Here is a 26548-nt window from a genome sequence, read left to right on the forward strand (position 1 = left end):
TATTTAGCTGCATCTATGAAGGAGTTTGGTAAATGCTCAGTTCACAGGCTGTCATGGGCAATAAAGCTTTTTTTGGTGTACTGGTGTATTGCATAGGACAAACGTGTTGATTTGGGGTTGCTACTTCAGCCCATGTACAACCTTAAGGCCTAGGAACTAAAAATACATGGAAAAAAAAACAAAAAAAAAAAAAAAAACAAAACAACAACAATACTTGCTTTAAAACAGCAGTGCTGCCCATAGCGTGCATCCATAATTGACTGTTTAACCAGACAACCAATGGCTTTGCATCGAGTAGAAACAGCAATACTACAAAAGGGATCAAGCACTGTACCTGGGTCTGTGTACACCTACATTTATGGTGTTGTGTAATGGGACAGACAACCCGCAATCTTACTGCTGCCCTATGACAAAACAAAAAAAAGGACCAAAGAACAATCCCCATCTCCCTGCATGCACATCATTTTATAGGTTTTTGCTGGACAGATTTTAAAGTATATAAAAAGTATATCCATTACCCCTCTGGATTACTACCAATAGGTATGGTAATTACCATAACAAATCTGTGTCCATACTAACAGTTGAGTGTAATCTTTTCCTCACACTGCTTCATAACTTTGTGAACATTACTGCAGTATAAAATGTGTGATCATGTTTTCATCTTTAACCACTTCCCTACCGCGCATAGTGATATGACGGTGACAGGAAACTTTTGTCCCTCCGGGCCGCCGTCATATGACGTCTTACTTTCTGAGCCTCTAGGGGGGGGGGTGCACACGCCGCGTCACTAGGCACCCAATGTGCGTGCCCGGGGGGCCGCGATGTCCGCCAGGCACCCGCGATTGCCCGTGAACACAACAGGACCATGGATCTGTGTGTGTAAAAAAAATACCAAAAATATGTAGAATACATATCGGCGTAAACTGAGGAAAAAAAAATTTGTTTTTTTAATGGGATATTTATTACAGCAAAAATGAAATAGTGTTTTTTTTCAAAATTGTCACTTTTTTGTTTATAGCGCAAAAAAAAAAAAAAAAAATAAAAAAGCAGAGGTGATCAAATACCACCTAAAGAAAACTATTTGTGGGGAAAAAAAATTATGAAAATTTCATATGGGTACAGTGTTGCATGACCGCACAATTGTCACTCAAAGTGTAACAGCACTGAAAGCTGAAAATTGGTCTGGGGAGGAAGGGTGTGAAAATGCCCTGTATTGAAGTGGTTAAAGGTGATCCTATAACCCTTTATGTCATCAGGTGTAGATTGCTGAAATTATTTAGAGACCCCAAATGCCTGATCTGCTAAAAACGTAATAAAAAAAATTGGCACTAGATATATCTGTTGTATTTGCATACCTCAAGGTGTTATCAGTTTTATATTTAAAAAGGGAAAAAAACATTGTCTCTGCGTGGCAGTTTGTCCTACTAACTTACAAAAACTCTAAAAAATAAAAAAGGAAATCAAATTAAAGTGACTAGATCAGCCATTTTCTGAAAAGCATAACGTTTCCAGAATAAATATTTTATTAGTGTTTTGGTGCCAATGCCTTTAGCTGGATCAGAATTGTTGGTTTCAGTTAAATGTGCAGAGTATTTCAAGAACATTTACCAATTATGAAGCATAAATTATAATGCCTTACACAAGCTACAAATACAGATTTACAGTTACCTACTTTCTGGCCAAGTAGCCTCTGCACCAGGCTTGGAAGGCAATAATCACATCTGTAATCTTCAGGTCCCGCTCTTCTTCAAGGTGAGCTAAGACACCAGCTCTGAAAAACACTTTGCTTTGACCAATGCGGTAAAGGTTGGAATCCAATTCAAGGGCTTTTATCTGTCGAAGACACACTTTTGTTTTATACGCTTCATTGCATATAGATAGCATAGTTACAGAACCTACAGCATAAAAAAAATCATCTGCAAACTAAATCTTACCATTATAACGCATGCCTGCTTTCCATCCATGAAACCTTTAGGAATAGAATTTGGGGTGAGAATCTCATACCTTTAAAAAGGAAATAAAAAAAGTTCCATTAATCTAAAATAGTTTGAATAAGCCTATATAAGCAGCCAATGTGCATGCTGAATGCAAAATGAGATTTGGAGAATATATAAATCCAAAACTAGCATAGAGGCATTCACTGGTCTTTCAGAGGAGGTAGATTAAAACAGCATTTTTTTTTAATGGTCAATATTTCGATTAAGCTCACTCCGTCTTTCTCAAGACACTATCACATGAAAGTGCACAGACCAACAAATCCAATTTTATACATTTTTTTTTAAAATTACATATACACACACACACAGATACCTGTCTCTCCAAAAATTGATCAAGCCTAATGTACCGACAGCCCATCATTAGGCCCAAAAAGGCCAGAACAGTACAAATATCCCCCAAATGAACCCTCTGGAAAATAGACAGCCCAAGGTATTTAGTAAGAGGCATGGCAGTTTTTTGAAGTTGGGATTTTATGCCACATTTTTTTGTAAAATTAATTAAATATAGTTTTTATAATTTTTTTTTTTTTTTTAACATACTGCCACAGTGCAGTAAATCATTACCATACAACTAATGTGACAGCACTAAATGAAAACATTTTTTTTTCTCTTTTTCGAGATACTTTGTTTTTTTATTTAAACATTTTATTTTTAAACATACTGTGACCAGAGCAATACAGTGTTACCATAGAAACACTACTACTCTGGGGAGGTGATCAGGATTTTTTTTTTTTAACAGTGAATATCATGGTTATAACCATTTTTACTGAATAAAATGGGATTCAGTACGTATTGTTGCATTTGGCCACAGCTAAATCACATGGTACAGTTGGGGCTGCGATTGGCCCTGTCTATACCATGTGATCACTGTGACTAGTGTTCAAAACAATACTACATAATGAATGTCATGGATCAAAACCACTCACTGTATACAACTGTCATGTGATCTTCTGTGATTGGTCACAGTGATCACATGGTACTGGCAGCGGGACACAGTGGGCGACAGATCGCGTCTGAGAATTAAACAAGGATTCTGATTTGTTAAAAGTAAAATATTTCATTATTGTTGCGGTCCCCCCCCCCCTTCTTGCAGGTATCAATATGCAGTAAGTAGCAGAATTATTAGGCTACACTAGGTCTTGGAGGAAAGGATTTAGGTGTTGCTAATTTCTGGTCTACGAGAGATTATATAACCACTTAATCTCCAGAATATATTACCCACCTTCATGACCAGAGCATTTTCTGCTACTTGACACTGTGCTACTTTAAATGGCCATACAACACTGTACGCAAATTAAATGTATGTTTTTTGATCACCGCTGGGTTTAATTTTTTGCATACACATACTAGTAATGGCAGTGCACAATCAGCAACTTAGTGGGACTGTGATAGTATGGCGAGCAGTCTGACTAGCTGACGCTGGCTGGGGGGCGGGTGTACAGTGACAATAGTGATTGGTGTTACTACTATACACTGCCACTACTAGTGACACTGGCTGGGAAGGAGTTATCTAGGGGCACTTAATGGGTTAAATATGTGCATCTTGTGGTGCTTTAAGCGACCTTGCTGGTTGCAGGGATTATAAACTAACAAAAAAAAACAAAAATACACAACCCCAACCCCCCCCCCCACAGATTGCCAGTCACTATTCGGAGCTATGTTTACCTCCATTTCCCTGAATGGCAGAGACGATCAGAGGGTTCCAAGGCTGTCAAGAATTGGCCAGCACCTGCTAATTGGCTTATGCCAAGACTAATCAAAGCACAGCCGGGGCATTGGGCACACATCCTCTGCCCAGAAGTGCTGGATCACGCATCATACGTCAGGGGTCGGCAACCTACTGCCCGCTACCACTAAAATGTCTGGCCCATCAGTGCACATGATGAATTCATGTGCACCCGGCCTGTGGACATTTTAACCCCTTCACGCCAACCGCATGCAAATATGCGTCCTCAGCTTGAGCCGGGGTGATGACTGCAGCTGCAGGCATCACCCCGATATAGTCTTTTTAGAGCCGGCGGTTGGCTTTCTTGGGATAACAACCAATGCAGCTAAGGTGTGTGTAAAATACACACACACACACACACACACACACACACACTTTATTCCCGTTTCTTTCAGTTACATACCTTTGTCTAAATTCCTGGAAGACTACTCTATTGGGGAAGCCCTGCCTGCAGATACGAATTCCTTCCAGCACACCATTGCAGCGCAACTGATCTAGCACCAAGTGGGCATCCAGTTTCCCAGCCTACAAGATAAAGATAAAATTAAAAAGCTGGGGAAAAAATCCAACCAGACTAAAAGCCATTGAATATCAAAATTCATCATGACCTACCTTCTTTTCATGATTGGGAATTATGCAGCGCACAAAGTTTGGGTTTGTGTTTCTCAGTGTGGCCATAAGTTTAGAAAGCTGCTCCTTATATAACTGACCCACAGTACGGAACATTCCTTTTCTAGTCTTGAATGCACCAGGCAAAGCAGTATCACCCATGCCAGCAACTTGATCCAAACCAACGATGCGATCCACTAAAGTTGAAACAAGCAGATGAGCACTAAAACAGGCCTAAATAATGGTTATATGGCGTTTTATGGGACAAATTAACCTTTTAGAACAGTAATGAAAAAAAGTCAAGACTAATTTGTTGTTCGAGAGTGTCAAGAAATTCATCAGATTTACTTCACAGCCAAAAACAAACATGCACAACAAACCTAAACAAACACCTTCAGTGGTAAGGCTAAACAAAATGTACACATGTATGATCTTTTGTTTACCATTCTATATGATAGAACACTATTCAGAAGAAACTCCTGTATTGGTCCTACAACAGGGGTTAAATCTGCTCTCCTACTTTTGCACTACTCCCTCTGCTGCATGCAATCAGAAAAGAATATCTTCTGTGTACAAACTAATGACAGCTACCAGTATTGAGGGAATATGGCTTTTTTCTCTAAAGGCTGACCACAATACCTACTACTGTGGACTCTGGTGGTTATTATGGAGAGTCTATCTTCACAGGATGCTGAATTTTTCTAAGGGCATATGTCATGGGTATGGGGATCTGCCCCAGAAGAGTAATGGAGCTTAAATTAAAGTGGTAGGTGTAGGAATGTGGCAATGTATGCAAATTTTCAAAGGGTTAGAGACAGTAGTTAACCAGCTAAGGTCGTGAGGGTAAAAACATGACCAAATTATATTACCAAAAAAAACTAAACGATGAGATACTATTTTGCATTTTGAGGAAAACAAAGCCTCAACTGGTATGGTTATATTGTTCCAAATTCTTAAAACACAAAATCACTATTAACGCAAAATAAAACAGACTGCTGTCATGAAAAAAAAAAAAAATGGATTAGAGCTCTTGCACATTGGAGTAAAATACTCCTGTGTGCAGTTCCCTGGAGCCAAAACTTCTGAGCAATTCTGTTTTACCATATGCTCACATGCAGGAGCCCTTATAATTGTGTACTATAAAACGTAAAGTGCAACTGTGCCTAGATTACAAACATACTGTTGAATTAAAATTTTTAAAAAACAAGCCCCGTGACTTCTTAAACCACAGGAACTGTGGAATCATTCATCCATAAAACAGTCTCAAGTTGGTTTCAGTCAGCTTCCAGCTCCTGCCATTTACATTAGGTTGTTAGGCATTCAGAGATAAGGGAAGAGAAACTGCAATAGGAGTGCCTCTGTTGTGAACTTTGAAGATTTATTCAGTGCTGGGAGTTACAAAAGTCTGTGGGGGCCAGTTTTTTTTTTTTTCTTTTAAATGTGAATACGATGACTTTAGCCTGGGCACAAGGGCACTTTCGACAATAATAAAATCCACATATAACTACCAATCTTTGCTCCAACAAGAGCTTAAATTGGACATCAGATAACAGCCAGCAATTCACCTCTTAAAGAGATCTTAGGGGTCGAACATTTTAAAGAAATTTTACAGATTAAAAACAAAGTTGGGATTCAAACCAAATAGGTATACGCAGATTTTTAGAAATCACTAGCAAAGCAGAATGCATATTCGAGGGTTTTCGTCTAATTTAAAAAAAAAAAAAAAAAAAAAAAAATGAAATTATATATATATATATATATATCACAGAATCACTAACATAAGATGCCATCATATTCAGTAATGTACTTAAAGTTTTTAGATCTTATCAGAATTTGAGGTACTATTGCTAGAATTGGCGAGTGCCACCAATAGGTTTTTTTTTTTCTAAGATCCGCCAATTCAGAGCAAAGAGGAGAAACGTCAGCTGAAAATGTCCTTGATAGGACAATTCAGCGAAAGGTGTTCAAACTTAAAGTATAAACTAAAGGCAAAACTTTAGTTTTGGATAGTGAAGAGGGATTAGAACACCTAGCAGGTTTTGAAAGTGGTATTAAACCCAAAAGCAAATACATTGAAGCTTACAAATTCTTAGATATGATGGCTGCCTTTTTTTTTTTTTTTTTTTAGGGCTTCCTTTCTTTCACCAGGTGATTTGGCCACTAAATATGTTTAACAGAACAAGCCCTCCTACAAAAGTAGCAGTTAGAGAGATGAGACAAACCATTTACCACTGACAGGTGGCTTACAACGATCAGCTTCTATTCATGTAAAAAAAAAATAAAAAATAAAACACACTTGCTATGCTTATGCAACTGCAATGTAAGCTGGAGTTTGGCTTCTATTTGCTTAGAGTATCTAAATATGGTAGTCCATCTAACACTACCTTCCCCCTAGACTGACTATGCTCTGTCCAAAGGTGCCCCTGTGTTCCTTCCCTCAGAGTGGGGGCAGTCTAACACAGGAAGGGTGTTACTGGCCAGATCACCAGGTGGGGAAAAAAAAAAAAAAAAAAAAAAAAAAGCTAAAAAAGAAAAAACAAAATGCAGCCACCACATCCGTTTGGTAAGCAATATACCAAATTTTTGGTTTTGGGTTTAATACCGATTAGCACTCCCTCCATTTGTCCCATCACCACCAATAGTAAAAGAAAATCCCAAATTTTGAGTTGTCACGGAATAGGAATAGAAAGAAATCTTCCAATAAAAAGTTCTGGTGACAACCAAGGACTCCCTCACTTTGGAGAGATTTCCTCTCATTTCTTGTTTTCACTATGGGGCAGAAAATGAAGTGGACAATCTCCCCTTGTAACACAAATGGCAAACAAACTAACAGGGGTTACCATTCCTTATTCTATTCAAATGGTGCCATGTTAGACCCTGTCTAAAGAGGCAAGGGGGAAATTGTCCATGGGGACACCTGCTCCAGGGGATTATGGTCTAGGAGGAAATTCCCCTAATATTGGGAGATTGCCTAGAACTTCGTCTCAGATAGAAAAGTGAAGGGAAATTTCTTCAATCCAGACAAAACCACCTGGCATGGAGTTTTAACCCTTCCATACACCAAAAACCTTAAAATCTGACTATACATACATTTTAAAGCCAAACTGCAGACACAGTTTAGTTTTAGACTATATCACTGTATAAATGTCATAAATGTCAATGGTCTAAAAATAAGTGTCAGAAGTATCCGATCTGTACGCCACAATCCCGCTAATAATCACTGATCACCGCCATTAGTATAACCAATCAATATACGCTTATTGCGATTTTTTTTAACCAAAAATATGTAGAATACATATTGGCCTAAACTGAAGAAGTTTTTTGGATATTATAGCAAAAACTAAGGGGGAGGTTGCTATAAGTAGGTTATAACAGTCAGGTTGCCGTTTAAGAACAGATCTATGCACATTCCTTCCTTTGCCTATGAGTGGGGGTGTGTGCCTTTCCTCCAATCAGCTGTCTTGGCTGTATTCCAATGGTCCACTCCCAGTGGTAACCCGGAAGGGAAAAAAACTTTACACGAAGAGCACTTTCTAAATAAATATACATGTAAAACGTATGTAGGGAGATTTGTTTCATCTCTGTATCTGAGGCTGCTCACTTCACTGGATAGATGTGAGGGTTTATATCCACTTTAAACAGAAAATTGACGGAGGGAAAAAAAAAAAAAAGAAAAAACCCACACCCAAAAGAACAGACAGCAATAAAAACCTGAAAAGAGCTCCATTTCTTTTTCTGCTATATCAAAAACAAGTAAAAAAACATTTTGGCTGGAGTTAGACGGTTTTCACTTTAATAGTAAACAAAAGAAGAGGTAACATATGTCCACAATATAACAAAAAAAGTGCAGCGCTAGTGAAATAAACGATAATAAAAAGTGATAATATAGCCGACAAAGTGCATTAGTGCAAAAATCCAAAATAGTGAACAGTACAAATCAGACAATTGAAAAAAGTCCAGTATATCAATAATGCACAAAATATTCATAGGATATATTTAAATAAGTGACATCAGTTCATAAGGAATCTTGGTGCGTTGTAAGGCGAGTAATTCATAAATAGTGAAATAAGTAAACACATGACCACGCAAGACCACCACCACCGCAGGTAAAACAGGAGGCTTACCAGAAAGCCAGTGACCACCCTTATTCAGGGGGGTCATATAAGGCTTGTTGGATCTGTGATCCATTTGGAGACACAACTGAAGCGTGGAATGATCATCCAATGTGTTAAGCTCTCACCTCCAGATACTGGGCGATACGCCACTCCAATCCATGGTTAAAAGCGCAAGGGAATATATAAGAAAAAAAGGAAAAACTCCAATAGTGCAAAAATGCTGCAAAGAGTGCTTTTGAGGGGAAATGCACTGGTAATGTAGCTCACGCGCTCTGCGCATATGCGATCGCCATCACACACTGGTGTGATTTTATGTGACTGGAATTGCAACTTTTTACTTGACCGTTCAAGTGACCCATTTGTGGGTCATTTCGTTTTTATGCAGCAGTGCATTTCCCCTCTATAAAGCACTCTTTGCAGCATTTTTGCACTATTGGAGTTTTTCCTTTTATATTCACTTGCACTTTTGACCGTGGATTGGAGTGGAGTGGAGTATCGCCCAGTATCATCTGGAGGTGAGAGCTCAGGTTCCAGGCCTCTGGAGGTGAGAGCTCACCACATTGGATGATCGTTCCAGGCTTCAATCATGTCACCAAACGGAACACAGATCCAACCAGCCTTATATGACACCCCCTGAATAAGGGTGGTCACTGGCTTTCTGGTAAGCCTCCTGTTTTACCTGCGGTGGTGGTCTCGTGTGGTCAAGCGTTTTCTTATTTCACTATTTATGAATGACTCACCTTACAACGCACCAAGATTCCTTATGAACTGATGTCACTTATTTAAATATATCACCATATGAATATTTTGTGCATTATTGATATACTGGACTTTTTTTCAATTAATTATTGTCATTTATTGGTACTGTTCACCATTTTGGATTGTTGCACTAATGCACTTTAATAGGAACAAAGGAAATAACCCCCTCAATTGGGACTTTGACAGACCACCCACTCAAAAATGGATAAAATATAATCTTTAAGTAGCGTAAAAAAAAATCCACATGAGACAAAAATCCACAGTATATATATGTTACATGAAAAACTGAATGAATGCTGTACACATGATCGTCATACAATATAAATGCCCAAATGCCCGACGCGTTTCCAGTATGAAGTGTTCAAATACCTTCCTCAGGGAACGAGGGTTCAAAGAGTTTTTTTACATAGAGATTCCAGAGTGATGATTCCATGTGTAGATAGGCACTGAGGACAGAAGGGTCTGTAATATTACATAAATCTCAAAATGTAAATATTGGGCAAATTCCAAATGCAAATATCCATCCTGTAATGTATGCCCATGTAGTTCAAACCAGGTATGTGGGACGAATAGTTACTGGAGCCTGGAATATTGGCTAGGTAACCAAAGGATAAAGATCCAGATGTCCTTCAGCAGATAGATCTTGCAGGTGTAGCGGTCTGACGTGTGGAGTGTATTGGCTGGATCCGTGCCTGTCAAAGTCCCAATTGAGGGGGTTATTTCCTTTGTTCCTATTGACAGGGATGGGATCACCACGCTCTATATGATATGATGGGAGCCTTTTTTTCTTCTCAATGCACTTTAATATGTCAGCTATATTAATTATCACTTGTATTATCATTAATTTCAATAGCGCTGCAATTTTGCTATATACTTGCTTTTTGCCTACTATCTGGGTTATAGTGCATAGCTGCTGTATGTTACTGTGGATTGTTTTCAGCGGAGATATTTTTTATTTTTTTTATATGTCCACAATACTTACCAGTACTGCCCTCAATTAATCAAATCCTTATTCTGTTGCAAAGCTGTAAGCACTGGGGGATTCAACAGCATCCAACACTGCAGGACGCATTGGATGCATTGAAGTTGTATGTCCCTCCAGCTTTAGAGACACTGGAGTAGAGGAATGTTGAAGATTCTCCTGCCACTTGTAGCTCTGAGATAGTGAACATTTAATTCACCGGAGTATTGTATAATGCATTTTACAGTACTGTTTTTACTTGACAGTTAGGCCCCTTTCACACATGCGAACCGTTCAGGTGCGCCTGTCAGTTTTTTTAGGCGGACCTGAACGGACACTCAGTGGTGAAATGTCTGCTAAATCCAAAACGAATGGAAACCCTATTTTCCATCCGGCAGATCATATGAAGACGGACAGGCGGATCAGTTTTCATCCGATCCCCCATAGGATGAGAGTGGACCTCCCACAAGTCCATCCCTGCACAGTGAGCAGAGATGGACCTGTCATCCGCTGGCTCAGTGGGGATCAACGGAGCAATCCTTGTTGAGCATACTGAGTCGTGAAAACACGTGTGAAAGGGGCCTTAAGAGGGTGGTCTGCAGGTATGATCCAACCTCCCTAAAGGCTAGCCTGACTGCTTACTACAGCAGCTACCAGTATCCCTGGGGAGATCCCACAAACATGAAATGGCTGCCTGATCTGGTTTAAAATCAGCCAAAAAGTTAACCCATCTGATGTCTAGACAAAAGTGGTATTAATCCCAAAACCAAAAAAATGTAATATATTGCAGCTTACCAACCATTAGATGTAGTGGCCATTTTTGTTTTTTGCCAGTATCATACTTTGGGGTTGATTTACTAAAACTGGAGAGCGTCAATCAGCTTCTACCTACAGCTTGTTCAGTTAGGCTTCAACCAAAAAAAAAAAAAACCCTGATAGCCAATTGTTTTATATGTAGACCTGCACCAGATTTTGCACTCTGTTTTAAATCAACCCCCTCTTAAATTATAGAGACCTCTGCGTATAAAAGGAGCACATGGAGCCAATTTGGACTGCAGCTTTTTTTAGTCTGGGGGGAGGGGAGTGTTAGAAGTACTAGCAGATTTAAATGCAGTAACAAACTGAAGATGAACTCCAGCTCATAATTTATACTCAGTTACCGCAAACTTTTTTCCTTTTAGGAGAAAGTTTCTACATAAAAGCTGATCTTTTAAAGCACCACTCTTAGACCCCTTTTATACTGGGGCAGTGAGGGCATTAACCGTAAAGCACCGCTAGTTTTAGCGGTGAGTTACCGCTGTTATAGCGGCGCTTTAAACCCCCCCCCCCCCCCCCCGAAGAGGTTAAAAGCGTCCGCTTAGCATGGCTTTCAAGGCGCTCATTTTAATGGGCAGGGGAGGTGGAGGAGTGGGGTATACCCCCGCTCCTCCACCGCCCCAAAGATGCTGCTTTCAGGACTTTTCTTCCTGTCCTGCAAGCGCACCACCCCAGTTTGAAAGCACTCAGGCTTCACTGGAGCTTCAGAAGAGCAGTTTACAGGCGCCAATTTTTCCGCAAAAACACCTGTAAAACGCCCCAGTGTGAAAGGGGGTCCTAGTGGTATATGGCCTGTGTCATTCCTGTAACTGCAAGAGCTTTTCTGTTGAAAAACAGACTTACTGGTTGGATCAGATAAAGAAATCCTTAAAAAGTATCACAACTAAGAAATGGTAGCCTGCAATATAATAAATGCTTGATTTGGGGCTTAATATGTCTTTAATATTTTGCGTAAAGCTAGGTACTGCCCCCAGTAACAGATATGATTAAGATGTTATAATTCTGATAAGCTCAAAACTTTACAAAAAGAACACAATATCAAATAATTTAATTGTGTGTTCTAGATTTAGTGGTTTACATTGGAAGACTTTGTGCAATTGGTGCATTTAAAAGGCCCTTCAGGGACTGGTGTTTGAAGCTTTGTGAACAAACTTTATTAGACAGGTGAGTAGCCACACCATGCACCACAATACCTGCTATTTTCATTCACCTGTAGGTGCACAGAGTCCATTTCCGTAGATCTAATAGGGAGGAAATAAGGTGGTATGAAGAAAGTTTTGAACAGAAGTTAAAAGACTGGACCACTGAACTGGAAGAGAGGGGATTTAAAGATTTAGCAGCAGGTACACCAGCTGCAAAGATTAAGATATAGAACCCTGCTACAATAACTGCCTCTTACAAAGGCTTACCATCTTTCCATAGGTCAGAAACAAATCTATCAGATGACTGATTAAGAAGCGTTGCAACATTATCATTCAGCGGGTCCATATTCTTCATCAGCCACTCATCTGCTTTGTAATCCACCTTTAAAAAAAAAAAAAAAAAATCAAAACGTGTAAACAGATCTTGTGCTGCACATGTTCACTAGGCCTGTTAAAAATAAATCCAATCTGACATTAGCCATTATTCTAAAGCAATTAAAGCACCAAAGGATGCAATTTGTGCACCCTTGTTGTAAAAGCCTTACCCTAGGTCAATCAATATATACACAATGAAATCTCAACACCAGTGACAAAAGGCATTTCTAGCAGATTAAAGAGCTCTTGAAATAGGATACCATCTAGAATCACGACAATTATGAAATAACCCAATCACCAGGTAAGGCCTTCTTCAGACAGGTGTTGGTACCCATGCTCTGTTCAGGATGCATTTGTTTTGGCAACTACATCCAATCCACACCCAACTGCATGCAGGCAGCTTATGAACACGACAGCGTCCATGCATCTACCTGGAAGCAGTTGGGGCCAAATTCAGACGCCAAATAAATGCATCATGCACACGCCCACCTGAATGATGACTGGGAAGGGGGGAATTTATGGAACACTGAACAAAAGAAAAGAAATGGAACACAGACAGGTAAAAGGTCACTACTAAACAGAGGTTATGCAATACTTGAACACTTAAAGTAGAAAGGCAAACATTTTTGGGACGTGGTGAGGGGTTAAAATGGTCAGGTTTTTATTGCAGTCTAACTGTCCTAATCACAAAAGACAGTGCCACAAGATCAGGAATAGAGGGAATCTGCCAATGGGGACACTTGTTCCCATGACAACTATGAGCAGGGGAAAAACCCCAAAAACATGGTTTGGCTTTAGATATACCTTAATGCTAGCTGCTGATGAAGAAATTCAACACTATTTGGGGGAGGCAACCCATATGCACATCCTATATGCAGAGTCTGCACATGGTACCAGGAGCAGTAAATACTATCCAATGTGTGCATGCAAACAACGCATCTACTCAAGATGTGCACCGCTTCTTAAAAGTGCAAACCAAAACCTTTATTATACTGAAGATCACAAGTCCTTTAATGCAGCCACCTCATCTGTTTCCATTTTCTCCTTTATATTCACTTGGTGATCTGTCAGAACACACTTCCTGCCTTGTGAAGACCAAAGCATGGTATCTTTGGAAAAGTGCTTACAATTTAGATGATCCACTGATTTTGGACCAAAACATGCTTCTTTCTAATTTCCATCACTTGAGGGGCGTGCTTTGTAGCAAAGGATAACCGAAAAAAAGCTGATGACTGTTTGAGATTTCAGTTCACTGCCCATGACTTATGGCAGATTCTATGGGTAATTTTCTATACTTGCAGAAAATGTACTTGGCCTGACAAAGAAAACTGATACAGCCACCATGTTTGTAAATTGGCAAGCTGCAATACATTATAGTATATCTAAACCAAAAAAATAAGTTTAAAACTTAGCTACTATGTTCCTGCATCTGCTTGCAATTTTATCCCAGTCATTGCTTGCACCTGCTAAAGACGGACTGAATATTAAAAATGAATCAAAAATTGTATTCTTGGTTTGTGATGCTCAGATGCAGTGAAGATACACACGTTCAGCCTTAAAACGAGAGGTAAAAGTTGCTCAATTGGCTGTAGAGGGCGTTGCAGTGCCATTTTTAAGTGGAATCCCAATGTACTTGCATCAAAGTGCATCTCAAAATACAGCAGCTGCCCCAGGCAACCCTAGATGATGTAGCGTGTTAGTGGTTAGTAGACTCCCAAATAATTAAAAAAAAAAAAATTCAGAAGTGTCAGAAATCTGAACTTTTCAATCCTTTACTGGGCATGATTATGCTGCTTGTTAGACATTCCAAGGGAGCTTTGTGGAAGTTACTTCTCCATAAAAAAAACATTTTTTTGGAGGTTGCAGTGTAATGCTCACACTATAGCTCCATTTCACTTTCTTTGGCTGGAGAATGCAGGGTCTGAATAAAGCACGATCGTCAATGTGCAGAATCTCCCTTTTATCCTACGCAGGGCTGCTGAAGAAAGTCTCACATACGTTCCATGTTACCAGGGACATGGCAGGGGAGGGGCAGTCGGAAGACTTCACTACACTAACACAAGTCTGCTTTCCTGTCTGCACACAAAAGCTGAGCCACTGCAAGCTTAGGCTCCATGCACAATAAAGCTCATAAACTGCCATTTTTTGGTAGTTTGGGCATTATTATTATTTTTTTTTTTTTTAAACAGCCAATAAACTCCCCTCTGTTATCCTATGTGTGCATGCACACATGGACGTTTTTGGACATCAGCAGTGGAGTTTATGGGCTGTTGACTGAATGTCCTAAAATCGCATTCAGGAGCTATTTTTCTGACTACAAAAAATGCTTAAAAACGTTAAAGCTCAAACACTCAAACATTGATAATTGCTCAAAAATGTATCACCAGCGTTTATTTTGATCCGTTGAAAAATAAGTGTTGAAAGACTCACTGCAAAGCTACTAGCGTTTTTATAACGTTATTTTAACGTCCAGTGTGCATGAGGCCTAAAGGTTAAACAGCAGAGCATTCAGCTGGCTGATCTCCTGAAAAAGAAAAAACAAAACCCGTGGTTTGCGTTTCCCTTCTCTCCCTGGTGCCCAACACATCAGGCTCTGCTAGTGCTTCAGGTGGTCAACATAGCCCAAGTGCTGGCAGACCACATGTTTGGCACCAGGGGCCTGGAAATTGGAATTCATTTTCAGAATTTTGGCCTATGCAAAAAGTGTTCCAAACAAGCATGTAAAAAGGGCCACCGACTAAAGTGGCTAAGGCACACGTATCTGGGATGTAACCAGATAGCCGAGTCAGTTTGGGTACTGCAGATATTATTGTGGGATAAAGCCTGCTTGATTATTGTAAATAGACAGTTTGAAAATATTCATTCTAGTAGCTAATATTTTTGTTACTATTTTGTGGGGTTGAAAACAGAATTGTATTAGAGCTCCATCAATTGTACAATTTATGAAATTTACATAAAGGCAATTCAAAAACCATGACACCTTACCTTCCCAGCATAGTGGATGATGCAAAAGTCAGCCTTTTCTTTAAGCTGTTTGGGCTTTTGAAACTTTGGGTGAGAACCTTGCTCCTGTACCACTTTCTCCACAAAACTCTTATCAGTAGCCTTGGGAAACCAACATTCTTCATCTAAGAGAGCCAGAACACCTGGGGGACCAGCCTGCAAATCAACAGTGTGGTTATCAACACAGAAAAAGAAAAAAAATTATATACCCCCCCCCCCCCCCCCCCAATATACTCACTGGTTTCTCTATCAAGTCAATACAGGGCTGAAGATCCAAGCCAAAGTCAATGAAGTTCCACTCAATACCTTCCCGCTGGTATTCCTCTTGTTCAAGTATAAACATAGTGTGATTGAAGAGCTGCTGCAGTTTCTCGTTGGTATAATTAATGCAAAGCTGTTCAAAGGAGTTCAGCTACAGGAAACATGGGCGAAAAGTTTACACTGATTAACCACCACTTGTATGCATAGACTAGTGTGAAGTCCTTAAAGCAGATGTAATTAACCGCTTAAGGACCAGCAGTTATACTGCGGCAGGTTGGCTCCCCGGGTGAAGCACTGTAACTGTACATCGGCCGCTTTAAGAGCTTTAGGGTGGCTGCGCGCCATAGCCGATGCGCGTCAGCCGGCTACCTGTGCACACAAGGTCACAGCAGGTATACACGTCCTCCACATGCTTTCACTTTGGGGGGGTTGTCCCTATATATCTATCCTGGTATCCAGCCAAGTCTGAAGCAGAGGCGGGAGCACTTCTGGATGTCAAACTAAGCTCACATGCTCAATGCGAATAAGCTTTATACAATGGTACGGTTAGATTGTTTACGCTTTTCTAAGTGTACAACCACTTAAAATTCTACAATTAAAGACCAATTGGATATCCAATTTAATTGCCAATGCAGATTTTCAAACATAATTATACACAGTGTATGAACAGGCCCCATGCCAGGTATGTATGAAGTTGACAATTTACCTCAAATATTTCAAAGCCTGCAATATCCAGAATGCCAATAAATGAAGCACCTTGCCTCTTCGTTTTGTCTAAAGCTTTGTTGATACGCATGACAAGCCAACGGAACATACGCTCATAAGTTGCTTTAGCAAGAGCCTCTATTGCAAAGTCAGCCTAAAGGAAAGAAGGATGAACATTTAAAGAAAACTGCAAAATTAAGCTAAACAATTATATTGACCCATTCTAACTGGATAAAATATTCACCTGTTCTTTGGTCTGGGCTTTCTGTACATAGTCTCGTCCAACCTTAATGCGGGGCATGAGGATTGCTCGTGTAAAGTCATTCACATTAATGCCCAAAAGATGACACACTTTCTGAGCAGCTAAAAAAAAAAAAAAAAAAAAAAAAAAAAAAATTTTAATTTAAATCATGGACTCTCAACAGACCAGATTTTTTTTTTTTTGGTAGATTAAGGTTTTGGTTAATTTCATGTGCAAGGAAAAATTTCCTTTCAAGTATGGAGTGAACACTATATTAATCTTGTAACTATGTAACCAACTAAAATCTTAGGTATCCTACAAAGCTTTAGGATGGATTCATAGCTGTATAAGTCTGCAATGTGTGTCAACTCTAGCTGGGCACGTATTGTGCATTTGTTTTGGGGTACTCAATGCAGTTTTAATAAGCACATTCATGCAGTAAACTTGCTGCTGTGCAATGGAGGAAAAAATAAATAAAGTTTGTGGAAGACTCACAGGAAATTAATGTACAAGAGTACCAAAACGTTTAACCACTTGCTGCCCATATAACATACAGCGGCAAGGTGGCAGTGCTGCGCCAGATTACATAGCTAGCACGTGACGACACTTGTGTCTGGGGTGCGGCACCCGTCGATCATTCAGCACAGAGGCAGAACAGTGATCTGCCTATGAATACAAGGAAAATCGCTGTTCTGACAGGAGGGAAGGCATGGATCCTGTGTTCCTGTTCGGGAGGACGAGCTGAGCAGGTGGAAGGACAGCAGTAGGCGTGATCAAAAGGGCAAGCGTTCAGAGCATGCATGTGCTCCTTCCTCAGGCCTGAGGAAGGAGCATGCATGCTCCGAACGCACGCCATTGCCATTTGGATCACACCCACCCTCCTGGTGACGCTCAGCTTGTCCTCCCACCCACTGCCTTGGAGCTCCAGACACCACCACCAACGTGAGACGCTGCAGACTCCAGCCCTCCACTTGGATAGACCTCATACAGCGTGGCTGATCCTTATACAGTACTACCTTTTTTAAACTTGTTATCTTGTGAGTATCTTATTAAACGTGATCCCTTTTACCTAATGCTGCACTTAGATTGGCGTGGTTTGCTTTTACCCTTCAACAGGCAGGGATGACTACAAAAAAAAAAAAAAAAAAATCTGCAACAGGGCATGGCATTCTGACAATCAACTAGTGCGTTAGGGGAAAGCTCTGTAAAGGATCCCAAAAAAGATAACAATCACAAATTTAAAACACTACTTGAAACATTACATCCATCAACCTCTTTACGCCGGCGCCTCTTGGCCCTTTAAGAGGTTTAAGACACCGGAAAGCAGAGCTTAAGAGCACGTGACCACCGTAGTTGGTGGTGACGTGATCCAAAAACTCCAGATGGCAAAAAGTAATTGGAGTTTTCGGTTAGGCGCCAGTAACTGTCAGGAGCGCGCGTTCTCGGCACAGCTGTATGGACATCAATTCACGCAAATATGCGGCCAGTGCAAAGGGGTCAAGTAGACTTACTTTAACAAGCAATATATTGAGTGCAAGTCATTTTTTAAACTGAATCACATACAAATAGCATTAAGATATCCTCAATGTTCTGAGCTCCACAAAAGTGGTGTTAGCATTCGCAAGCTTCACGTTTAGTTGGCATAAGTAAAGCTGGCCAAAAGATTAATAGAATTTTGAATGAACAGTCAAGTGTCACTCAATAGATTTGCTTTTAACAACATTCGATTTTGGAATGAATGTGGACTACTACCAAATGAAAAAAAAAAAATCACATGTACTGTTGGACTTGCTTATTCAAGAAAATGTCCCACCCTGCGCCTTTAAAAATGTAGGCACAGCTCATCCCCCACAGTTATTACCTTTTGTTTCCACTTTACCCACCCTTCTAGATTGTAAGCTCTAACGAGCAGGGCCCTCTGATCCCTCCTGTATTGTTTTGTATTGTAAGTGTACTGTCTGCCCTCATGTTGTAAAGCGCTGCGCAAACTGTTGGCGCTATATAAATCCTTAATAATAATTACCTGTGTTATCAGGCATGGAAGCCTGATCGGTGTTGCGCTCCTTCTTGAATGCAATGTTTCCCAGCTGCAGGACTCCAGCAATCACTCGCAACAACCCTGTTGAAATTTGCATATTTGCACATTTTTACTTGAAAGCATTAAAAAAAAAAAAAAAAAAAAAAAATAGGAGGAAGAGGAAGAAGAATCCAATGGCACAGAGTCAAGTGGGGGCTATCATTCCCTCACTCGACATCCTGTCCATCAGGGGAAAGGACCAGATAGTCTTCACCGCTACCCATGGCCCCGGTAAGCGGCGGAGATAATAGGACGCGGCGGGAGGGGCACCTCTCCCGCCGCCAATAAAAGTGATCTTGCGGCAAATCCGCTGCAGAGATCACATCTTAAAAAAGCGGACCGCCCGCTGTTTCCATAACATTATTTAATGTCAAAGGACCAACGTATAACTATGGCGGGTTGGAGGCAAACTTTTTACTTTGATGCATACTGGTAAACAAATGGCCCAATAACTGTTCCTGTTCATTCCTTAAATACTTACCTGCCTTCTCTCACCGCTGCAGCAGTGTCCCAGACTGCAGCACCACTCTCCTTCCTGGTCTCAGACAATATTGGGGGGGGGATTTTCAAGAGAGGAGCTAAGGGACCGTTCTGGGCAATATCATTGCACAGGTTAGGGGAGTATACTTTTGGCGACTTCAGCTAAACTCAATTTCATTCCCGCTGTCAGTGTGAACCGGGGCTTAACGTACAATGCTCAAAGCTGAAAATTGAGCCTTGGCAAGAAGGGGGTAAAGTGCCCAGGACTGAAGTGGTTAAAAGGCCAATTAAAATTAGCCATTGGACGCTATCGCAGGAAGTGTCAGAATAAACTTAAAGTGTTACTAAACCCAGGACCATGCATTCACTATATCTGGTCTCCCACAGTACCCAGAACATGGAAATGCAATCATTTTATTAAATATAAACTGCTAAATACCTTTTCTCAGCAGTATAGCAGTCTTGTGACTTCTATCAGTGTCTGGTTAATGCTTGTATGAAAAGATTTCATTCTCTGACTGTCCTATGAGGCTGCAGGACCCCTGATCCTCTGTCTGGACAGTGCTAATTTGGGAGGGTGCATGTGATCAGCACAGGGCCAGAGGAAAAAAACCTCTAGAGCTACGCACCAAACTGAGCATGTGCAGAGTGCCTGCAAGGCTCTGCTCTATCAGGAGATGGATTGGGGACAGTGGAAAAAAGGGAAAGAACAGAAAACAGGATCAAACTGTTTTTTTTTTTTACACAATGTGCAGGATTAAACCCTTAGGTTCCACAGTGAGTATAACAAGCATGCTTTACTGCTTATTACAGACTGATTCTACTGTTGTGGGTTTAGTAACACTTTATTAGCAAGCGTAATAGGTATAGTTTCAATAAATGCAGTAGTTTAAAACGGTTCAAAAAGTTGTTTGATCACCATGTTAAAAAAAAGGGAAGTTTTAGTAGGTTTACAAATACTTGAAGTGTTTGTGGCAAGTATTTATAGGGCACCTATTTTGCTTTCTCTTCAAAAGCCCTGTGGTAAACTGTACATGTATGAACACCTACCAATTTGCTCATCATCAGGAAATCCCATGATTTTCATTGCTTCCAAAGTCTCTTGAAAAAGATCTTTGTCTTGCTGACCAGGAATTGTAACGTGGCCATTAGAAAGGAAACGATATTTATTGTATGCCTCTAAAAGGAGATCATCTGCAAGAGAGTTACAAGTCACAGCTTAGAAAAAGAAAATTTTTGCAAACATATTTAGTAACAGTTCACCTACAGTTTGGTGAAAAGGAAGCCAATGCCAGGGGCAAGTTGCTAAAGCAAGCCAGACAGCAAGCTTGGCACAAACACTGAATTGTAGAACGACAGTGCCTAAATGGTTAAAAGAAGCGCTTCTCTGGCCCATATGCACAAGGGAACTATGGTCCTACATTTGCAGTCCAACCAATTAAAAACGTGTTCAGTTTGGTAAGCCTCATCCACTTTGCTTCTTGTAGCCTAGTCACTAGGAAAGTAAGCAATGCATCAATGATCAGTAAACTACTGCTGGCCAACAAGCGCATAGTTAAGCAGTAGATTGACTAAAACAATACTTTGAATGTTTTCTTCGCATGCTATACTTATATAACTTCCCAATACCAGAACAAAAAACTGGTAGTCTCTATAGCAATTCTCAGCCAATCCAACAAATGCACTCTTTTTTTTTTTATCCATGTGGTTCATACAAATGATATTGGCACTTTTTTTTTTTTTTTTTTTGAAAAAGGTGCCAATATCATTTGTATGAACCACATGGATAAAAAAAAAAAAAAAGAAGAAAGAAGAAGAAAGAAGAAGAAAGAAGAAGAAAGAAGAAGAAAGAAGAAGAAAGAAGAAGGAAGAAAGAAGAAAGAAGAAAGAAGTCAGACCTGGAATTTTTAGACCATTTTCAGTGGATGAACTATCTTATTTTTTCTCATAAGTATATACATAACAAAAAGATCCTGCACAGTATGCATGCGCACTGTCAGCATAATTTCAACATTACCTGGCACCGATGCTTGTGAATTTTGCATGCAAACGCAACTCATGGCAGTAAAGATAATTACAGTTTTAACAATCTTTCCCATGAATGATCATTTAAAGTCTGCTGAAAGCCATTTTATTGCTACCTTCAGCCTTACTGTTGCTAGCTTTTTGACCTATTAATATTTTACATTAATCATATTTAGTTCTCTTAACCGTAATGCAAATTGTGTTCTCTAAGACCCCTTTCACACTGGGAGCCCTTTTTTCAGGTGCTTTAGCGCTAAAAATAGCACCTGTAAAGCACCTGAAAAATGCTTCATCTGCAGTCCAAGTGTGAAAGCCCGAGTGCTTTCACATTGGGGCACTGCGCTGGCAGGAAGTTGGGGAAAAAAAAAAAAAAAAAAAGTCCTGCAAGCAGCATCTTTGGGGCGCTTTAGGAGCAGTGTATATGCCGCTCCTAAAGTGCCCCTGCCCATTGAAATCAACGGGTAGCGCCTGCAAAACGCCTTGGCAGCGGCGCTTTTAACCATTTGGCCGCAAGTGGGGGGGGGGGGGGGGGGTTAAAAGCACCCCGCTAGCGGTCGAAAAACTCCTCTAAAACAACGGTAAAGCTCCACTAAAACTAGCGGTGCCTTATCGCTAACGCGGTCCCATTGTCAGTGTGAAAGTGCTATAAAGCTAATTTCTTTAGGGTTAATAGTTGTTGCCCTGCATGCACAGCCTACAGTAGAGTAAATCTTCACCTTCCTGTGTGAAGCATTTGTTTTGTGTTGAAACGTGGCATTCCACATGACTGTCACAGGTTAATACATGACCTCTGTAGTGCGAGACCTGACACTTCCTGGAAGAAACTATATATCCCACAATTACTAGGAGTCTCAATTTGGTGCTCATGCAGGTGAGGGCTACACAGTAATTTGATCTGACACAGACAAGCAGGCAGCTCAGACAGAGCCTACTTGTGTAGCTGGGAGATGTGTTTTTATCACATTAGCATGCACATTTGTGATGCAATGGGGAAAGCAAGGACGCTGTCTGACCCAAAACAAAGTTATGTCATCTTGGCATATAGAGACAGGCTAGCTGCAGTTTATACAAACAGCAGCCACAATGTGCGAGCCCAACAGCGTCCTCAGAGCTACAGACAAATAAGGAAATAAAAAACAAACAAAAAAAAACGTGCTCAATGTGTTCAAACCATATACCACCACACAAAATCATAAGGGACCCTGAGCTTAAAAAATGAGCTTAATAGAGAAGGACAAAAAAAAAAAAAAAAAAAATTACCAAAATTTCAATGACAAATTCATATTTATTAAATATACTACATGCAGGGAAGCTTTAAAATGACATAACTGGAGTCATGGTCAGACAAAAAAAAAAAAAAAAAAAAAAAGACAAAAAATTGCATGTATACTCAGGCAAGTAATGCGTTCTACTGGACCGCCAAGACTCGTCAAATACTTATAACATTATGGGTCCTTTCACACAGACATGTCCGTGTACGGGCTCCGCTTTGCTCAGCGGGGGTTCGCTCCGTCGATCCCCGCTGAGCAGGCAGATGACAGGTCTGTCTCTGCACACTGTGCAAGGACCGACCTGTCAGAGCACCGCTCTCCCCTATGAGGGATCAGATGAAGACAGACCGTAGAGTCAGTTTTCAACCGGTCACGGATGAAAAGTAGTGTTTTCCTCCGTCACACTTTAGCGGGTCGCTCCATAGACCTGTATGGAGCGTCCATTCAGGTCCGCTTAAAAAACTGACAGGCGGACCTGATCAGTCCGCCCGTGTGAAAGGAGCCTATGTCTTCTAAAGGGCAACTAAGCTAAAATGTTAAAGCGAAAGGAAAGTCAAAATCTAACTAAGCTTAAAGCTACGCCCACCTCCATTCCAAGCCTATTCTATCTACCCTCTAAAAAGAAAGATCTATGCCTGCCTATTCCGAAGTCGCTCTGGTCCGATCACATGATCTCAACAGCTTCAGTGTAGAGATTGCCGGTGTTCTGTCGAGAAGTGCCCCCCCATCAAACAGTGCCTGCGCATGATGGAGCCGCACTTCAGCCGATTTGCCAATCGGCTGGAGTGATGTGACCAGGGCACAAGCGCACATCGTAGGAGGCATCTCTCAATGGGACACAATTGAAACCTATACAAACAGCAGGGGGGGGGGGGGGGGGGGGGGGGGGTTGGGAGACCGTAGTTCTCACATTGTGCCTCGCTGTTGCGAAGCAGCTTTACAGTGTGCTGATGGTCCGGTTTTGTCTGGGTTGCAGGGCGGGTTTGCTGTGTTTAACAGCCGGTTTAACAACCTAACAACCACTAGCCGCCCTCCAGCAGCAGCGGTGCACAATCTTAGAACTATGGTCTCCCCCGCTGTTTGCATAGGTTTAAAGTGTGCCTGTGAAATGGCATCTTGCATCAAGAGATGCCTCCTACGATGTGTGCATGTGCCCTGGTTACGTCAGCCCAGCTGATCGGCAAATCAGCCGTTGTGCTGTCCGTACTGCGCATGCGTAGTACATACCGGGCACTATTCGATGGGGGGGCACTTTGACAGAACACCAGCAACAGCTGTAGAGTCTAAGCAATGACTTCACTCATAGACTTGCTATGGGGTATTTGTTGTCAGCTGTTCTTCTACACTGAAGCTGGCACTGGAAGCTAGTTGTGTGATTGAAATGACTTCAGGAAAACATAAGTATAGGCATTTCCACTTTTACAGGGTAGATAGAATAGCCTTAAAACGATTAGTCCCCCCCCCCCCCCCAACATAACTGCTCTGTACAGCAATTTTGCACAAACCAGCCCGGATCCTCCTCCTCTTAGGTCCCCTGCTGGCGCTCCTGGCTCCTCCGTTGCCCCACAGCAAGCGCTGCCGACCCACGGCTGAGTGTCCATTCACACAGATGTGGCTTGGCTTCCACTGCTGCCAAAAGCAAACTTAGGAATTCAAGGCTCTCATGGACATTGCTGGATCAAGAGAGGGCTCAGGTAAGTATTGGGGGGGGCTGCTGCACACAAGGTTTTTAAGCTTTATGCATAGAATGCATGAAGGTAAAAAAAACATTGTGCCTTTACAACCACTTTAAGGATGGGGGTGGATTTAAGCTTAGTTAGGTTTTGATACACATACGCCAGACTTGAAAAGATGTAATCTTCCAAATTCTAGCAGTATAGGAGTTTGATGATTTTGCATATGGAGTTTGGGAAATATATTATAGCTTCATAGTCAGGCAGTCAAATTCCTTCTATATTGAATTATGGAATAATATCTTGGGAGAACAATTTCAAATCATCCATAAAGTTTACCAGCTGTGCCTGCAATGGTAAAGGTAAATGTAATTGTTCCCAAATCATAATACACACGTGCTTTTCGTAGTCAACATTTTTAACCATGTTATCTAGGAACAAGTTTACCATTCAGCAAGCACTGCTTCCTTTCAATGTTATGAGCAGAGTTCAGCTGACTGAATTTCAACTTCAACTTTAAGCCATGCCAGCTTGTTGCGCGGGTCTCCTGTGGGACAGGAAAGACCTAGAGAGCCACAGAAGGCAGGGTGGGGACGTTCCTCTCGCTGCTTGTAATAGCAATCAAATGGCTAGTTAGCCACTCAGATTGAGAGCCGACTGTATCGGCATGAGCCTGGTACAACCACTTGAAGTCAAATGACGGGTGGCAAGAGATTAATGCAGGGAATGCATTTAGGCAAAAAATAAAAAAGTCTTGTTTTAAAGCCACTTTAAGTATAGTGCATTTTACTATTTTGTATGGGGCAATAGATTTACTATTTACAGGAGATACTACTGTGCATATTTGAGTTGCCACATTCTAGCCCTTTCTATTCCTGTATTTTTGGCAGCGCATTTAAAAACATACCTACACTGTAAGGGCCTTTGTCAAAAGGCTTTGGCAGAATTTGACAGGTGCATTTGGACCTACAGTGGACCTCTTGCAACTTAAGATGATACAGAAAAAGCTTGCAGATTATGAGCGTTAGACATTAGGGCTCAAAATTTGCATACTTGGTCCAAATATCCTTAACATGAAAAAGTACTAAAGCTGCTGAACTACAAAATTTAGGACACTTCTACTTGTACTTTTAGAAAGAGAACCCCATGAACAAGCCATTTTTCCCCAGCATGCAGGTAGCTAACTGAAGTCTATTAGAATGCAGCGGGTAAGGACACACCTGCACACCTGTAACATGACCCAGGACAGAAAAAAAAAAAAAAAAAAAAACCACACCAAAAAAGAGACTTCTGGGCAATCTTCGAGACATAGTATACAAAAAGGAGTGGGAAAAAGAATACCTACTTTTCAAGTGTTCTCCAGCACCAGACATTAGGTAGTAAAATATATGGAATGCTCGTTCTTCTTTGGCCTGGCGAATTGCACGTGATTTTTCCAGCAAGTCTGGAACTCAGTCAAGGGAAAAGTCAAATACATAGCTAAGAATAGAAGTATATTAGCTTAATATATTAGCTGTATTTCACCACTATGAAGGTCTCAGAACAGCAGGTACTACGTATAACCTATTCTGCCAGGGGAGGCAGAAAGCGCAAGAGGGAAGCTAAAAGTGCACTTATCCAGCATTGAAATTTGAAACAAAAAAAAAAAAAAAAAAAAAAAACAAAAAAAAAAAAAAAATCTAAAAAAGCGCTAAACCAATTCTTTTTGTAAAATGGGAGAGTAGATACCAAATATGACACGCTTTAAAAAAAAAAAATGCGCACGTGGAATGGCAACAACTTTGGTACTTAAAATGTTACAGGTTACCTGTTTAGAGTTAGAGGAGGTCTAGTGCTAAAATTATTGCTCGAACAATCGCAGTACCTCACGTGTAGTGTGAGTACCGTTTATATATCTAGTAAAACCCTGCAGTTGAGTTTACAGCCCCCAATCCCTCCCCGGTACACATCACGCAGCAGGAATGAAACCCTGTTGCTTTTGGTGGTTGCTACTGCCTGCCATTCGTGACCCATTCAAGTAAATGGGACCACTCTGCATGCACCCTGCAACTGCATGCCTCCGCGGGGTCCAAGAGGTTAAAGCAGGTTGGGAAAGCAACACAAGGCTACATGCTTTAACACCTTGTTTGCTTACTGCACAAGGTTGCAGGGCATTTGCAGAGTGGCCTCATTCACTTGAATGGGTCCATGCTTGGCAGGTGCTACACCCACCAACCATGACCGGGCGTATAATTCCTGCTGCGACATGTTTACACCACTGCAGCTAAAGGGGGTACAGTTGAGGCAGGGGTGGTAAACATGTTTTACCACCC

The 26548-nt window shown here is 40.9% G+C and overlaps 1 protein-coding gene across 1 annotated transcript in view; it reads right to left on the reverse strand.

Moving 5' to 3' along the window:
- Positions 1 to 26548, reverse strand: part of MYH9 (myosin heavy chain 9) — a 163461-nt gene that overhangs the window by 57703 nt on the left and 79210 nt on the right. Inside the window, 12 exon segments of the mRNA XM_073592809.1 lie at positions 1673 to 1833; positions 1935 to 2004; positions 4127 to 4248; positions 4336 to 4529; positions 12393 to 12507; positions 15486 to 15659; positions 15742 to 15915; positions 16471 to 16623; positions 16714 to 16832; positions 18734 to 18829; positions 20318 to 20461; positions 25582 to 25680. Coding sequence (XP_073448910.1) covers positions 1673 to 1833; positions 1935 to 2004; positions 4127 to 4248; positions 4336 to 4529; positions 12393 to 12507; positions 15486 to 15659; positions 15742 to 15915; positions 16471 to 16623; positions 16714 to 16832; positions 18734 to 18829; positions 20318 to 20461; positions 25582 to 25680 — 1621 coding nt within the window.

This window comes from Aquarana catesbeiana, linkage group LG07, assembly GCF_042186555.1.
Source record: "Aquarana catesbeiana isolate 2022-GZ linkage group LG07, ASM4218655v1, whole genome shotgun sequence".
Lineage (NCBI taxonomy): Eukaryota > Metazoa > Chordata > Amphibia > Anura > Ranidae > Aquarana > Aquarana catesbeiana.